This window comes from Dendrobium catenatum, unplaced genomic scaffold (assembly GCF_001605985.2).
Source record: "Dendrobium catenatum unplaced genomic scaffold, ASM160598v2 fragScaff_scaffold_338, whole genome shotgun sequence".
Classification (NCBI taxonomy): domain Eukaryota; kingdom Viridiplantae; phylum Streptophyta; class Magnoliopsida; order Asparagales; family Orchidaceae; genus Dendrobium; species Dendrobium catenatum.
The window spans coordinates 23,622-38,654 of NW_021318800.1; the positions used below are offsets into that span (position 1 = coordinate 23,622).

The 15,033-nt window shown below is 34.9% G+C and overlaps 1 protein-coding gene and 1 non-coding gene across 2 annotated transcripts in view; one reads left to right on the forward strand and one right to left on the reverse strand.

Moving 5' to 3' along the window:
- Positions 1-15,033, forward strand: part of LOC110100768 (guanylate-binding protein 2-like) — a 30,737-nt gene that overhangs the window by 14,214 nt on the left and 1,490 nt on the right. Inside the window, exons 3-12 of the mRNA XM_020828427.2 lie at positions 3,142-3,207; positions 3,345-3,488; positions 3,627-3,737; positions 3,810-3,911; positions 4,006-4,191; positions 11,286-11,375; positions 11,445-11,579; positions 13,327-13,449; positions 13,956-14,041; positions 14,348-14,960. Of these exons, the coding sequence (XP_020684086.1) occupies positions 3,142-3,207; positions 3,345-3,488; positions 3,627-3,737; positions 3,810-3,911; positions 4,006-4,191; positions 11,286-11,375; positions 11,445-11,579; positions 13,327-13,449; positions 13,956-14,041; positions 14,348-14,960 (1,656 nt within the window). The remainder of the gene's footprint in view (positions 1-3,141; positions 3,208-3,344; positions 3,489-3,626; positions 3,738-3,809; positions 3,912-4,005; positions 4,192-11,285; positions 11,376-11,444; positions 11,580-13,326; positions 13,450-13,955; positions 14,042-14,347; positions 14,961-15,033) is intronic.
- Positions 2,757-2,885, reverse strand: LOC114579373. The gene has a single exon (XR_003700297.1). It is a non-coding gene; the product is annotated as a U11 spliceosomal RNA (small nuclear RNA).

Genomic DNA, 15,033 nt, shown 5'->3' on the forward strand with positions numbered 1-15,033 from the left:
GTCTTCTTCTTAGGCACCCATTGCTGATCTTTGAGATTTTATTCATATGTCATGTTTTCTAAGGTGTCAACCATCATGGGTGTCAATGAAAAGGGTTTTTTTTGTGTGAAAATAATAGAGTCGTCTTCTTAGGCACCCATTGCTGATCTTTGAGATTTTATTCATATGTCATGCCTTTTTTTCTTATAAAATTTTCTTCTAGAGACTATGGTATCTATATTAGCTTTCCCTTTCATTAGGATGATGAGGTCATCGACAGACATATTACCTAGAACGATTTAATCCTTTATTTTATTGGTAATAAAATTAGTTTTGACAACGCTTTGAATAACTTTCATGTTAATTTTCCAAATGCAATTCCTACATTGATTCACATCATAGGACCTCTTGACGGCGGATTTTTGGACATAAAGTCTAAGTCTCACACCTCGATACTCACATTGCTTTGCTTATCTTGATTCTTTCATTATCACTATAGATGATAGCTTTCCCTTGGGGGTCTTCTCAACCTCTGGTTGATTTGCCTTTCTATTTCTTTTTCATGAACTCTCTTTCCTTAATAACTTTAAGGATTCTGTGCACTTTGGCAGATGAAGTCTCATGTTCCTTCTATGGGGTAGGGATTTGGCTTTGTTGGTCCCAAAAAGTTTGCTTTAGGTCATTAGTAGAGCTATTTCTTTTCAAGATTACAAGTTTATTGGGTGGAAATACTTGCTTCTGGCTCCAAAGCAATTTGTGTAAATGGTTGCTCATGGTGCAACTGTTGAGCTTGCAGTTCAACATTTATTCTCCTCTGCCTCCTTGACAATTTTCCTCCAAACTATGAAGCCTTAATATCATGCCTTCACAAAAAGACCAACTAGTAGAGTAGTAGCATTTGTAGGTAGTAAATAGATTTTTTTCCTGACAACATACTCTGCACAACTGGGGTCTCTACTTGAGACAACCTTTCAAAATCTGAGATTCTCTTTCGAGAGATCTCTTGACCAGTAGTGGCTCTAGCTAGTTGCACTCATTGCACAAATAGGTGTGTATGTCATATAGAAGTTTTAGCCAAGTAAGGCCTCTGATAGGTTCATATATAGTCATGCCAATAGCGTGCACTACAATAACCTTGGCATTGGCAGTAGAAATTTGTTAACCACCAAACTAAATGGTGGCTCTATTTTTTCTGAATGAACACTCCATTGTTTCCCTCAACCCCTTCGACCTCATCAATCAAAGGTCTGCCCGTATGTCAGGCTTTAGAGTTTAGACCCTTTAAGAAATTCCCTCCAACACTGCATTTGAAATGTAACGCCCCAGAATCAAATTTGAAAGAATTATCTATTTTATCGGATATCTCCCCCCTCAACCATCCTGACATCAACTCAAATCTTTCCCTATACTCTATGACAGTCCCTTCCCGAGTCATGGTAAAGAATTGCTCGTATCGGTCTCCTTCCCGAATGGCTTGGAAACATCCAACAAGCATTCTTTAAACTCCTCCCAAAGTGGATCAGATATCTAGCCTCCCTCCATTGGAACCAAGTTAGGGCTTTCCCCTCCAAACATAGCTCTTCTGCCATAAGCTTCTCCTCATTTATCTCATTCACCACGAAATACCTCTCCACCCGGTATACCCACCTATGGGCAATCTTTAAATATTGGTATCTTTAACTTCCTTACCTAGCATCTCCACTCCAACTTCCTCTCCCTCCAACTGTTCCCCCTATGTATTGAGGGTGAGAATCCCACCTTTCTTCCCTCCTTGCATGATTCGATTCCCATGACTCGGCTTGACCCCCTCCATCTTCGGTTGCCCATTCCCCTTGCTTGAAATATCTCGCATATATAGTGGTCTGCCATCCTACCACCTCCACCACCAAATTCCCTCCTTGCTGTCTCCCCATTCAGAAACCCTAATTCGCCCCTGATCGGAGCCCTATGAGGTGGCTCTTGATGAAAGAAACTTTCCTTATCGAACTCCTCTCATCCGATCTTCTTTCCCTTAGGTTCAACTAAGGGAATCCTGATCAAATCTTGATTAGAGTTAGCAATTATAACTGCCAGTGGAGTTTTGGTTTGAATCTCCATAAGCTTCCTCATCATCTCCTCCAACCCTTCAAATCGGCTCTCCATTCGATTCTGTATAGCTAAAAACTTTCCTTGATGGTTGTAACTTGATTGTATGTATATAAATTAACAGTCTACAGTTGATTAAGCATCGTCGCTGTCTGTTGTGTTAACAGCTCATTCATACTCTGTGAAGCTTGACCTAAAAGAGACCAAACACAGATCTTATTGTTTACTCATGTTTATATGCCTTGCTCTTTTGTTGATCAGAAGCTTTATAAGAGCTTTATGGCATAGTAGTTATAGCTGTTAATAATACAATTACCATTTGATAATTTATCTGTGATTTTCTTGTATGGAGCCTACTTTTGTTTTCTGCATTTACGAGCGAGTGGTATTAATTTAGATAAATAAGTTGGTTTCTATCAAGTTGTTTATTTACTTTCTTTATGCAAATTTATGTTGTTTTGTTAAAAATATTTTTTACTCGTCTAACTAAAATACCAATTGAATAAAATCAAGCTTTAAGAAAAATCCTGAACATATTTATATTAGAGGATACTATTGTTTCACCGCTTCAAACTAAACCCACTACATCTAGCCAAGGTTCATGAGAGCTTTTAATCTGCCTGAGCTAAATAAGAATAGAAGTAAATAAGCTTAAACTAATTTTTAAAGGTGAGTTATTTTATTTATTTTTTTAAAGAGGGTCATCCAAGCAAGCCAATCCTATATTATCCATAAATTATGTCAGCCATATATCTTGATAACCATACAGTGCCTATCAATTAAAAGATGTGCGTGACATACATAGCTAACCGGCCCTTTTTAAAGGTGAGTTATATTTGAGGTTTGTCCTATCCATATTAGGGCTACTTAGATCAAGTTTGAGGAGAGTATGATTTGGATCAGCTCTTTTATACGAACTTCTATGTATAACATTATCTTTACTTATTGTGCGTTAAGCATATTATTCTTAGGACTGTCGTATATTCTTTTTGGGTTGGATTATCATTCTTAAATGAAAAGCACTTAAGCCAATCATGTATGGCCATCTAACTTTTTGTTCTGGCTTTTCCTTGTCAGGGAACTTACAGCATTCAGATATTTTCTCTGGCTGTTCTTTTGTCTAGCATGTTTATATATAACCAGGTAGATTTGTCCACAATATTGGATCTTCTGTTGCATTTGAATTTAACTTATGTTCATGTGCAAATATTGGATCAGCTTATGCTTGCTAACAAACTCATAGTAACTTACCCCAGTTGCTGTTTTTCATCACATATTAGATGGGTGGTATTGATGAGGCTGCCCTCGATCGTTTATCCCTTGTTACGCAAATGACTAAGCATATCCGCATCCGGGCTTCTGGCGGGAGGTCTTCAACATCTGAGCTGGGGCAGTTTTCTCCTGTGTTTGTCTGGTTGTTGAGGGTACTCATACTTTATTATTTTATATAATACCCCTTTTACTTGCTCTGTAGGATTCCCTTGTTCATTGTTCAACATTTTCTCCAACAATGACATTTTGCAGATTTGAATTTCAATAGCATACTATTTTACAAATTTCAGGACTTCTATTTGGATTTGGTTGAGGAAAGCAGAAGAATTACTCCACGTGACTACCTAGAGCTGGCCTTGAGGCCGGTGCCAGGAGGAAGGGATGTATCAGGAAAAAATGAGGTAAAAAATGAATGCTGAAAAGAGTTTTCTTTATCTCAATCATCTCATGTTGCTCTGAATTTTTATTGATAGATTCGGGAGTCCATTCGTGCGCTCTTCCCTGACAGAGAATGCTTTGCTCTTGTGCGTCCTTTAAATAATGAAAGTGATCTACAACGCTTGGACCAAATGCCTGTATGGATAATTTAGACTGTGACCTCTCACTTTTATTTTATTTTTTTCTAATGCAATATAAATTTTTATGAAGTTAAACTTTTTTCTGATGCAGATTAATAGATTACGACCAGAATTTAGGTCTGGCTTGGATGCTTTGACAAAATTTGTCTTTGATAGAACCAGGCCTAAACAAGTTGGAGCAACTGTGATGACAGGGCCTATTCTCGCTGGTATTACGCAGTCATTCTTGGAAGCCATCAACAATGGTGCTGTACCCACAATATCTTCCTCTTGGCAGGTTTGTCTTGTATAAGTTAAACTCAGAAGCTTGTATGGATAACTTTGCATGCTCTTTGAAGACGATGAGACACGTATACTGTTTAATGGAATATTAACTCTTGTCAAAATCATGGAATATATAAAGAAGTAGATTTTTCATGCACATTTCGGTGCACCAATGGATTTCTTTTTCCCACGGTCTTACAATTATGGCTAATTCTGACAGAATGTCGATGGTAGTCTAAAATTGTTCTCTTTCAGATTCACATATCAAAATTTTTTTTTTTGCAGTTTTCTTTTGCTTGATGCTTATTTCAGTATGATCGTTATATACCTTGCTAGAGTTATAATCCTCCAGGAGGAAGGTACAACTATTTATGTTTTCATTTAATATGCACGGGTATATTGCATTTACAGCCAATATTATAAGGGGGTGAACTCCTGTAATTGCATGCATGCACCTTTTCCCTTTTTATTTATATTTTTTTTTTTACATCTTGTAAGTTATGATTGCTAAGCATTGTTTATTACTTTCATTTATGAGTGTTAAACTTTCATCATTTTGAACATAATAGATTTTCAACATAAATAAATAAATAAATAGCCATAATTTAGTAGCTCAAACTGAAATGATAAATAAAAAATGTAATTACTATATAATAACTATAATTATCCACTTTGATTTTCTCAATTGCTTAATTGTATGCATTAAACATTCAATAACCATTTATGATACTACATGTGATAATTGTAATGATTTCAAAAGAATTTGTTATTGCTATAAAAATAATTCATCATTTTGAACATAATAGATTTTCAACATAAATAAATAAATAAATAGCCATAATTTAGTAGCTCAAACTGAAATGATAAATAAAAAATGTAATTACTATATAATAACTATAATTATCCACTTTGATTTTCTCAATTGCTTAATTGTATGCATTAAACATTCAATAATCATTTATGATACTACATGTGATAATTGTAAATTTCAAAAGAATTTATTATTGCTATAAAAATAATTGTAATTACTCATTTGGTTACTTTCGTGCTTCAATTTATTTTCAAAGCTCAAGCTTGATATAGACTTCCGATACTCGTCTCAGTTCAATTATGAAAACCTTTCACTATTCAAAATGACACAATGATAACACTAAAATCTAATTTGGATGCCTCAAATATCATAAAAAACAACATTAAATTTTCTTACACCTCTTAAGTTAGCACAAATTACTACAACCATTTCCAAAGAGACTTTTAACTAATTGAACAACATTACATAATATTGGATGGCTCTAAATCTTTCACAATTTTCATTGCACTATCCACCTTACTCCCTAACATAATATAAAATTAATTTTTTTTCTCAAATCAAAGATAATTACCTCAATAAAATTTTTCCTCCTTCACCGTCGAATCAAAACTTGCTTCACTTGGATTCTTTCTAACGATAATAATATTTTATTCCTTCAATTAGAGGAATGAAAGTGTATAAGTTTCTTATCTAAGTTGAATGTAAATCAATCACTTACTCCTTCCTCCGTCGTCAGAGATAGAGCAACTTCAAACTCTGAATTCGCTCTCTTTCTCTTCCAAAATTTTTTCCCCTACGCTCAATTGAATCATTTTCCTTTTCACAGGTTTAAATCATAGAAAAGTTTGCACAAAAATGAACAAAATGTACAAACTTTCCTTCCTTCTTCTTCTTCCTCTTGGCATAGTTTCTCTCGATTGAAGCTTCTCACGTGCATTTGATTTCACTCGAGTGAGGGACTCGAAGTTATCTCCCACAAGTAGTTGTTGCTTTTCACTCTCACACTCGACTCCTCACTCAAACATGCGATGCAACCTCGCCAGAGCCTCCCGTGCCTGTGTGTGGTTTCTTTCGGTCTGCGATTCTGCTCTTGCACTCGTGTGACTGATGTTAAATGGTCCAATTCAGTTGAACCGAACCGGCCCAGTTCTTACACATTGATATTTTTTTCTCCTAAAGGAAGACCATTGTTTTCATCCCATATCCTTTGATGTGGTATTCCAACTATTATGCATCCTAATTATCTTGTTTTTTAAGTAGATCAAGGCTGTTTTTCATCCGAAAATAAAGATGCCTAATTAATTCCAAGCAATTTCTATCATGAAGAAGTACTTCAGAGAATCAAGATCTTTCACTTCAAATTATCCTTGTGGCTTTTTGATTCACAAATCTCCTCTTCATCATCATTATCTATAATCACAATATTATGCATGCGCGCAAGAAAGATTGGTTTATTTTCCTTCTTTTTGTAATTGTACAAAAAAAAAAGTGTGATAATCTATCCCTTGTATGCTGACTGATTTAGAGTGGAATTGAATATACTGAATCAAGCACGAGGACATTGTTTTAAGCCATAGAGAGATTTTCTTAGTTTACCAACTTTCCCTTATTCCTCTTTAAATTTAACGCCTTGGGATATTTGCATGTAAATTTTCTCTTCTAATGCACCACCACCAACAACAACAACAACATCAAGCCTTTATCCCACTATGTGGGGTCGGCTACATGAATCCTTTTTCTCCATTGTGTCCTATTAAAAGTCAAATTCTTGTTTAAATCTAATAAAGAAAGGTCATTCCTAATATTTTCTAACCAAGTCTTTTTAGGTCTGCCTCTACCTTTCTTAATATATGTCAAATCTAATACCTCAACTCTCCTAACCGGGTCATCGGAAGGCCGCCGTTTTATGTGACCAAACCATCTAAGGCGACTCTCTGTAATCTTATCTTCCACTAGAGCTACTCCAACATTTTCACGTATATGCTCATTTCGTATCCTATCTCCAAGGGTAAAGCTGCTCATCCACCTGAGCATCCTCATCTCTGCCACACTTAACTTAGTAATATGCTTCTCTTTTAATGGCCAACATTCGGCATCATAAAGCATTGCAGGCCTCACCACCATCTTATAGAATTTTCCCTTAAGTTTGAGGGGAACTTTTCTATCACACAACAAGCCCATTGCATTCCTCCACTTCAACTATCCAACTTGAATTATGCTAATAATATCCCAATCTATTTCACCATCACTCTGAACAATAGATCCAAGACATCTAAAATGTGTACTCTTATTAATGACTCGATCGCCCAAAGTCACAATCCCCTCACAGGTCTATTGCTACTAAAATTATACTACATATATTCCGTTTTAGATCTACTCAAGCGAAAACCTTTAAACTCTAAGGTTGACCTCCATAATTCAAGTTTACCTTCAATTCCCTCTCTAGCTTATCAACAAGAAGAATATCATCAGCAAAAAGCATACACCAAGGTAAATCCTCTTGCAAATGTCTAGTGAGAACATCCATGACTAAAGAAAAAAGATATGGGCTTAAGGCTGATCCTTAATGTAACCCAACTGAAATAGGGAAATACTTGGTCAAATCACCTTGTGTTTGAACACAAGTAATAGCTCATGCATACATATCTTTAATGATTTGAATATAAACGTTATTAACTCCTTTCTTATCAAGAACTCTCTTCTAATGCACCATTAAACAAAAAATTATATCGAATTGATGAAGTTACCAGTTCAAGCTAGCAACAAGAGATAATAAAACCCATATTTTATTTAGTTTTGTAACATAAGCAATTTTTTTTTCATAATTTATTACCATATGTATGAGCAATCTTTTGGGCCATCAGCCATGCATTGTATCAATTGGTAGTCCTATAAACTTTGTGTACAAAAAATATTAATTTGCTTCTAATTGCATTTTTATTTCTCGAGTGATTAGCAATATCCCAAGTTTTATTTTCATGTAGATGTCTCATTTCTTCTTGTACAAATTCTTTCAATTTTTTTTATCTTGAAGAGATTTAAAGATAATTTTTGGTATATCAAGTTTATCAATTATAATAGTGAATGCTCTGATTTGCTGTGATAATGGTAAGTATGCCAAATAATTAGAAATATGGCTTGTGGAACATGATCTTAACCCTCGTCATATAAGCCTTAATGTCTACCATTTCAATCCAAAGTTATTTGTTGAAGAAAATCACGAGAAAAAAAAAAAAGAAAAAAGAAAAGAAAAGACCAAAATGCCTCTTACAAAATCTAGTTTCCTCTCCTCTCATTCCTCCCTTACGCCTAGAACTCACACTTAGAACTCTCTATTCATGATTTGTGAATGATAGAATAAGAACTTGAGGCTTTAATGCTTTAATGTAAGTAACTATATAATTGAACAAAACATCACAATCCTTCAATCTTATAATTCATTGTTGCATGCGTTGTTTAGTGAAATGAAGTGAAAAACTATCGTACACTAATTTCATGTAGGGGTGTCAATTTCAGGTGACGGGTTGGGTTTGGGTCGAACTCGAAACTTACCCGACACTATTCGGGTCAACCCGAACCCGACCCGTTTTTGCAAATGGGTCAATTTTCCTGACTCGAGACCCGCTTCGAGTCCAAGTCAACCCGACCCGAATGGCCCAGTGCCAACAAAAACTGCTAGTTTTTGTGCCCAAAAACAGTTTAATCTCCATTTTTCGGGTCAAAAATGGGTTGCTAGGTCAAAAACGGGTTGCTAGGTCAAAAATGGGTTTTCGGGTCAAAAACGGGTTTTCGGGTCAAAAACGGGTCAATTTCGAGTCAAAGGGTCAACCCGAACCAGACCCTATTTTTGAAATGGGGCGAATCGTTGAACCCGAACCCGACCTGTTTCGGGTTCGGGTCAACCCAAACCCGAAATTTTTGGGTCGGGTCCAATATTGACACCCCTAATTTCATGTACAATAAAATATTTGTGGAACCGTGGTATCGAATGGCTTTTATCATTTTGTTTATTCAAATGATTAATTATATAAACTCGTGTGTGTGATCCTCATAAAGTATAAAACTTTACAAAAAAAATTTCATGATCATTTTTTAGTGGTATGAGTTGTGGGGTAAAATTTTTAGATCTTTTTTACTGTACTGATTTATAATTGTGTATCACATCCAAATATTTTTCGAGGAATGGAATTTGAAATTTCTTGTGAGGGTATTGCTTAATGACACTTTGGGGTGTTCAAAATTTAAGTGTTTTAGATGTTAGGCAATTTATTAGGTATGCTGTAGTGAGAATGCCTTCCTCTCAATAAAAGTTTGGGATAGTGTAAATGAAGTTAATAGATTGAGAAAACTCCAACAAATGGCAATTTTTTCTATCAACAATTCTGTTTAGTTGTGAAGTATAAATTCAATTCTGCAGTGTACCATTGTAACTTAGATATTTTGTACACACTATTTGAATGGAGGTTCAAAAAACATGTTGGGTGAGTTTGTGAAATTATTTGAACAAGTTATAAGTTTTTGATTTTTCTTTCTTAAGGAGGAACCCAACTGATGCACCTCTTGCACTAGACATTTGCAAGAGGATGTACCTTGGTGTATGCTTTTTGCTGATGATATTCTTCTTGTTGATAAGACTAAAGAGGGAGTTGAAGGTAAACTTGAATTATGGAGGTCAACCTTAGAGTCTAAAGGTTTTCGCTTAAGTAGATCTAAAACTAAATATATGGAGTCTAATTTTAGTATCATTAGACCTAGTGAGGGGATTGCAACTTTGGGTGATCAAGTCATTAATAAGAGTACACGTTTTAGATATCTTGGATCTATGGTTCAGACTTTAGAGTGTGGTGAAATAGATGGGGATATTATCAGCAGAATTCAAGTTGGATGGTTGAAGTGGAGGAATGCATCGAGATTGCTGTGAGATAGAAAAGTCCCCCTCAAACTTAAGAAAAAATTCTATAAGATGGTGGTGAGCATGCAATGCTTTATGGTGCCGAATGTTGGCCATTAAAAGAGAAGCATAATACTAAGTTAAGTGTTGCAGAGATGAGGATGCTTAGGTGGATGAGTGGCTTTATCCTTAGAGATAGAATATGAAATGAGCATATACGTTAAAAAGGTTGGAGTAGCTCCAGTGGAAGATAAGATTAGAGAGAGTCGCCTTAGATGGTTTGGTCACATTAAATGGAGGCCTTCGGATGACCCGGTTAGGAAATTTGAGGTGTTAGATTTGACTTATGTTAAGAAAGGTAGAAGTAGACCTAAAAAGACTTGATTAAAAAATATTAAAAATGATTTTTCTTTATTAGATTTAAATGAGAATTTGACTTTTAACAGGACACAATGGAGAAAAAGGACTCATCTAGCCAACTCCACGTAGTGGGATAAATGCTTGATGATGTTGAAGGAGGACCCCAACTGACCTTGCATGGTCATCTATAAATAAAATGAACCTCCGTGTTCCTATCAAGCTATTAATTCTTGCAGGTTTGGATTAAATAGAAGGCTTTTGAGTGTTTGTAGAGCTGTGGTGGTGGAAATTTGCTGGATTATTATCTAAGAATATGTCTCACATTTGAAAGAAATGCCCTTTTTATTAATAAACAACTTTGGTACAAGGATTTTAGGTATTAAAAAATTGGATGCCCTAATAATTTGTGCTATAACATTACATTAGAATCAGAAGATACGAAAAGAGAAACTACTTTTTACTGGACATTTATAGGGACTTTGATGGTAGTGTTGGAAAGTTATTAGTGGCCCTCCCGACAGCTTTGTCAATAACCTTGCTCGAATATTGATCAAAACATAATAAGAGGAAAAATGAGTTCTTTTGCAATTCATTTTTCTTATTTATATATAACAGATAAAACATTATAAGTTAAAACACATACCACATCCTTCAAAAAATATTTGATAACTAAAGCGAATCCTATCCTTTAGCAGGAGATTCTTTTTTTCCAAAGGTGTAGCTTCACTTAGTTTCTGTTTGATTTTCCATGACTCCAAAACATGATGTTTATGAGGGCGCTTCCAATTCTGGTGCTTTAAAGCATCCGTTGACTTGGCTATTTGATAACCATAACAATACCTGGGTAGAATGCATGATACGCACTGAATACAAGGAAAATTTGATTTGATTTTTTTTTTTTCACAAAAGCTTGATCGAGAAAGATGACTGGTTGGTTTTGATTGTTGATAATTTATGTTGACCTTTACTTGTATTAGAATTAAGAGAAGCAGACAATTGAGTACATTGATTTTGTTATTCAGTTTTATGGTGGTATGCTTTACAGAGTGTTGAAGAGACAGAATGCCGCCGGGCCTATGATTACGCCACTGCGGTTTACTTGTCTTCTTTTGACCGCTCAAAACCAGCTGATGAAGTAAGAGTTGTTGTGTTTGAGAATACTTGCTGATAATTTGAGTACCTTATTTAATTCTATATTCCTTAGGGCATTCTGAGAGGGGAACATGAAGTTGCTGTTCAGAAGGCACTTACTGCGTTCACTGCTGGTGCTGTGGGAGTTGGGTCAGCTCGTTTGAATTATGAAAAACTTCTTCACAATTTCTTCAAAAAGACTTTTGAGGTGATGACTATTACAAGGCAGCATTTGTTTCTCTTTCTTCTACTAACCTTCATTTTGTTCATTGTGATTATTTTTTTTCTTGAGTTTGTCATGATTTCTGTCATGTGAATTTCCTGTTTATTAAGTTTTGTTGAGTATTTTTACATTTTCTTGTATTGGATTAATATTTTGTCTGGTTTAGTGCTCTCTATGATATGTTCCTTACAACAGGCATTGCTAATGCCCATTTTGAATATTAGCAATGTTACCTGTGCAACGCATGGGAGAGGATTACAATTACAGGAATTTGTTGGTCAAGCATATATAAGTAAAGTGATTTACTCTACAAGTAAATGCAAAATAGAAACTTCTTAAAATATGAGATATATTTGAAGAGTTTGCAAACTATGCAGTTGCTATGAAAATAGCCTTCAGAAAACGTCATAGAATTGTCTGAAAAATAATTGCTGTTACTTGTTTCTCTGTTGTGCTATATAAATCATTTTGTGATGTTCTTGATCCGCTCACATGACCAGTACATGCACTAACAACGCAGGTGGAAAGTTATTCTTTTTTGTAACTGTAAATCAAACATTAAAGAAATAGTGAATTGGCCCGAACTAACTCCTTATATTCATGTAAATGTTGAACTCTGATTCCTTTTTAGTAGGATTATACACGAACTAAAATGAAGTGCAGCATTTGTCAATAGAAACTACAGCAGATTAGTTGTTAGCACAATAAATAAAAGTAAAAGTTATAAAAAAATTCTGCTTTCTCAAGTTGGAAGCTTGAGAGTAGTAAACTATAACAAATTTTTGTACTTCTAAGCAGAGAGCTACAGCACGTTCTTGTAATTCTCTGGAAAGGAATGCAGTTTTATGAAGGAAAATTCCTGAAGGGAGGAGCACATACCAACGGAGCAGTTGAAAATTTAACTAAAATCTAATTATGAATAAAAAGGCTAAACTAAACTTTAGAGCTTCCACCAATATGATGAGTCTAAATATATCATTGATATCGAACTTTTGTTATAGTAAGAGGCATTCAAAAGGACACCAAATGCTATAACAAATATGTAATCAATCACTTCCTTACCAAACACTTAAAAGGTTAAATAAAATAGATAAAAGGAATTTGATTGAAAGAGATTGACAAGATAAAAATATTAAAAACCAATTTCAGCAGATTAAATGAGCACAATAAAAAAGGCTACTGCAAACAATTCTATGTAGATAATGGTAGAGAAAAGCACGCTCTCAAGAGCAATGATGATCATGAGAATGGAAAAAATAAATTATTTGAAAATAATATGTAAAGAACACAATAGTTTACATAATTCGGTGAGATCCACCAACTATTACGATTGCACATAGAGATAAATCTCCACTAATTTAAAAATAAAAAATAAAATACAAATATTTACTCTCAAATTCTTTTCTTAGTTCTAGCTCATTAGTAGTCGTCCCTTTCTCTATTCCCTGTTCAAACATGACCATGATTCCTCCAACAACTATGCTCAATAGAGAGAGAGAATACATCGCCTTTTATTTTGGACAACCTCTTCGATCAACAATCCTTATGAAAGTTACCACTTTCTTCTTTTGAAGGACTCTGACATTCAATTGTTTCTTCTGATCCTTAATTGTCGTTATTGGCCGCCCAACAAAAAAATTTGTTTGTATGTCACTGATCAAGATAACTATCAACTTCTAATGAGTTAGTCTTATGCGTCTTCATGTGTTTTAAGTTTACACTGATGATGCAGGAGTACACAAAGAAGGCTTTCCTAGAAGCGGATTTGCAGTGCTCAAGAATTATACAGAATATGGAATCAAAGCTGCGTGCTGCGTGCCAAGTCCCTGATGCAAAAGTTGATGATGTGCTTAAGGTAAGGTTTATCCCTATAGCTTTTGGTTGTTTGTCTTTTTCATTTTCCCCTTTTAAAGAACTCTCTGTGCTCTTAAATGATATATTTTTTTATTAATTTGAATAATTTGCTTTTATGCTATCTATTCTCTTATGTATCAAATTTAGGAGAATTTACTAAGCTCACTTTGGCCTGTTGGTTGAGAGCTTAGGCTTCCAACTAAGAGGTCATGGTTTCGAGACTTTGTGTATGCGTTGAGCGTATGAGTTTGCCTTAAATGGCCTAAATGTCCCCAAAAAAAATTTAGGAGAATTGCTGTTTTATTCCAACTGCAATAGATTTCCTGATTTAGAAGTCAATATTACTGTGAACTTTTTAGAGTCATATAATAATCAATTGGGTTTAGATGCACTTTTTTTTTGTTAATTTTGAAATCTTATAGAGCACAGATTGAATTAATATTAACTTATGTGGTTTTGATATTAAATTAGATGGAGTATTAACGGTAATCTCGAATGTCTCTGCAGGTTTTAGATGGTTTAGTTGCTGATTGTAAATCATCCTGTCATAGTCCAGGAAAATGTGAAAAGTTGGTTTCCTTCTTACAACACTGGTATTCATCTCAATCATTTTACATGCTAGGCTGCAATGTTAAAATGTCTTAATAATACTCATGATATTGGCATGACGTATATTTAACGAATGTACTTGCCATCTCTACCAAAAGAAATCGCATTGAAATACTAATTTAGTGAGAATATTTTGATGCCTGCCACCTTTTCTGATGTGATGGATGCGTATGAAATCAAAATAACATTTGCAGGATTGATATAAGAACTCAGTGAAAATATCCTATTCTTTGTGCTAATTTTAGTTGAATAACCAGCTCTGTCTTAAGTACAGTTTCTTATTGTCACAGTTTGGAGGGGCCGATTCTGGACCTTTTCAGGAAAAAGTTGGATAAAATTGAATCTGAAAGAACTGGTTTTAAGTTGAGGTGCACTTCAAGTGATGAAAAATTGGAATTGCTCAAGAAACAGCTAGAGTCGAATGAGAAACACAGAGCTGACTATTCAAAGCGTTATGAGGATGCTATCTCTGATAAGAAAAGAATTGCTGAAGATTATTCTGTTCACGTTGCAAATCTGAAGAGTAAATGCAGCACACTGGAGGAACGCTGTTTGAGTTTATCAAAATCTTTGGAGATCACTAAAGGTGAGTCTGCTGGGTGGAAAGGTAAATATGAACGCATCTCTTTGGAGCAAAAGGCAGAAGAAGAGAAATTGAAGACTTACATTGCTGATTTGGAGGCCAGTAGTACTGCAATTGAAGGAAAATTAGTTGCTATCCGTGAACAGGCAAATTTGGCCAATGAAGAGGCGACAGAATGGAAGCGGAAATATGAATTTGCTCTTGCAGAAGCTAAGGGAGCTCGTGATAGAGCAGCGCAGGTATTGGAGTATTCAAATAAGAAGGCACAAGAGAGAGAAGATGCCTTAAGAGATGAATTATCTGACAAACTAGTAGAGAAGGTAACCTATTTTTTAAGTATTATTTGATCGCGTACAATCTCTTAGAACTCATTTTGTGTATTTGTCATAATGA